Raw genomic sequence first — 2,551 nt, 5'->3', positions numbered from 1 at the left:
TTAACTCCTATGCTTGTATTCTAACTTATGTTGTAATACATCATGTCATAGTGGTAAGGGATAGTTCGTATATAGCTTAAATCCATCAATAAATAATCTGAAGAAGGGTATACCTGGTGGTGCATCCTGCGGTGTCTCTGGACCCGGTCTCCCACCTAGAGCATAGATACTATGCGACCCAGTACTGGAGCTAGATGCTCCACCTCTTTCCCTACCTCGGCCGGAAGAAGTCTGGGGTCCTATCTCTGGGGCTCTCACTGAGGGTGACGATGATGCTACCGAATTCTCAGGAACAATACAACCCACTCTTTGTGGGCAATCTCTAGCATAGTGCTCGGATCACCACAAGTATAGCATGCACCCTGACGACATCGTCCTACATGACGTTTCCCACAAGTCGCACATCGAGAAGGGGGCATCACCTCCTGCCCTGACCCCACTTGCTGCTGAGAACCTGATGCATAAGAATTCTGTCTCTGACCAAGAGAAGTCTCCCTACCCCGCCGAGATCCTCGAAACTGCAGAGGTGCACTATACTGGGGTCTGCTCTGGCTAGTGGAACCTCTATACTGACCCTCTGACCTAGCCCTCTTGGGCTGACTACTACTCTGCTCCGAGATAGCCTCTCGCTGGCTCCTACGATCCTCTGACCCCTGAGCATAAGCCTGAATACGAGCTATATCCATACCGGGCATCGCTACCGCCATACAAGCCTCCCGCAACCCCGGGCGTAATCCCATCACGTATCGGTGAACTCTATCTTCCATTTCTGCACAATAGAAGAATAGCGGCTAAAGAATCAAACTCCACACTATACTCTCTAACCGACATACTACCCCGTCGCAAAGCGGAACCTATCAACCCTTGCCCGCCTCAACTCGGGTGGCATATAATGGCGCAAGAAGGCATCTAAGAATTCCTGCCAAGTCGGTGGAAGAGCATCCCTATCCCTCGATAATCTCCATGACTGAAACCAATTAATCGCTATACCCTGCAATCTATAAAGCGACTAACTCAACAGATTCGTAGCCGACGCCTTCATCACATCTAAAGTACGCTGCATACTATCTATGAACTCCTGAGGATCAGCATTAGGGTCCGTGCCCTTAAACTCTGGGGGATCTAATGTAAGAAAATCTCGGGCCCTGGTACTAGCAGCCCTATTTGGATACTCATGACCGCTATCCTGTCGCCCAGCCTGGGTAGCAAGTGTCTGAGTCAACAAACAGATAGCATCTCTCATCTTTTTCATCTCCTGACCCTGAGCATTCGGCTGAGGGACTGGAGGCGACAGTGCATCGGTACCGGAGTTTGGCCGGGATCGAGTGCCCTCCGAGCTCCCTCCGGAGGGGGAAGTAGGAGAACTCGGGATCGAATGTGTATCCCAGTATGAGTCTGAGCTTTGGTGGACCTGGGGGCTTGGCTAACTGCCTCACCCTCAATTGATTTGCCCTTCTGGGTTGCTGTCGCTTTACTCTTCCTAGTCATCGCTGAAATCATACAAGATTATTAGATTAAGGACTTCACTTATGACATAGCTCTATTCGCACGATCTCTAACATGAAAGAAGGAATGACACCCTATTAATGTCTCATAGCCTCATGTTTATAGATGTGGTGCACAACACACGATAAACAAGACTCTACTAGACACCATCTGCGGACATGCCGAGGACTGAACTGCTCTGATACCACTTTTGTCACGATCCAACCTAGGGCCATGATGAGTGACCGAGCTTAACCTACCCGATAACCCAACTTATGTTACCTGTACTCAAACATGGCATTCAATAGGGTCTATTTAACTAAGTTTGAAAGCTATAAATATAATACAAAAGTCCATTTGTAACTCAAAACATCTCAAAACATACTTATATATATGTAATATATCACAAGGCAAGCCAACGTGGCTGCCGATACTTCTGTATAACAAAATAATGGCCGGCAAGGCCAAACAGTACCCATGACACCCACGCTATCCGCAGACTACTAGAAGAGTATGACCATGCATAAGTGACGAGACAGGGCCCCGTCATACCCATAATGTATACAAACAAAATTATACCAAAACAGGAACAGTCTCCAAAGCAAGTGGAGCTGTCTGACTCTCAATGCTGACTCCTCCTAGGTGGCAGGATCGTCTAACCGCATCCCTGAACCTGCGGGCATGAAACGCAGCCCCCGAAGAAAGGGGGTCAGTATAGAATATGTACTGAATATTTAAGGCAATACTGAATCATAAAACAAGGAAAAGCGTAACAATAAGCAAGTTTAGAAAGTAACACGGGGAGTAACTCGAAATGAAGACTTTGAACCATGTCATATGGTCCCTTGCATAAATTCTAGCATACACAATATAAATATAGAATATCCTACTCGTAGCCGCTTCCGGCTAATAACACAATAGTTCCTTCGGACGGCCGCTTCCGGCGTAGTCATGATGGCCCCCTCGGGCAGCCGCTTCCGGCTTAGCTAGGGTGGCCCCTTCGGGCAGCCGCTTCCGGCTTAAGAGTATCATAATCCAGCTGATCCGGTGGAACAACAACAATATA

General features: G+C 47.9%; 1 protein-coding gene across 1 annotated transcript; it reads right to left on the bottom strand.

The window, feature by feature from the left end:
• Positions 1-275: 275 nt before the first annotated feature.
• LOC132042566 (uncharacterized) lies at positions 276-1,252 on the bottom strand. Its single transcript, XM_059433090.1, has 2 exons — positions 1,066-1,252; positions 276-769 (listed from the first exon to the last, which is right to left on the bottom strand). The coding sequence occupies exons 1-2, from the start codon at positions 1,250-1,252 to the stop codon at positions 276-278; spliced, it is 681 nt and encodes a 226-aa protein (XP_059289073.1).
• Between the last annotated feature and the right edge of the window lie 1,299 nt (positions 1,253-2,551).

This window comes from Lycium ferocissimum, unplaced genomic scaffold (assembly GCF_029784015.1).
Source record: "Lycium ferocissimum isolate CSIRO_LF1 unplaced genomic scaffold, AGI_CSIRO_Lferr_CH_V1 ctg1622, whole genome shotgun sequence".
Classification (NCBI taxonomy): Eukaryota; Viridiplantae; Streptophyta; class Magnoliopsida; order Solanales; family Solanaceae; genus Lycium; species Lycium ferocissimum.
This window is presented reverse-complemented; position numbering and strand designations above follow the sequence as displayed.

Coding starts and splice junctions, on each gene's coding strand:
- LOC132042566 (XM_059433090.1), bottom strand. CDS start 1,252: ATGAAAAAGATGAGAGATGCTATCTGTTTGTTGACTCAGACACTTGCT. Junction 770..1,065: donor TCCTCAGGAGTTCATAGATA/GTATGCAGCGTA, acceptor TCTATTGTGCAG/AAATGGAAGATAGAGTTCAC.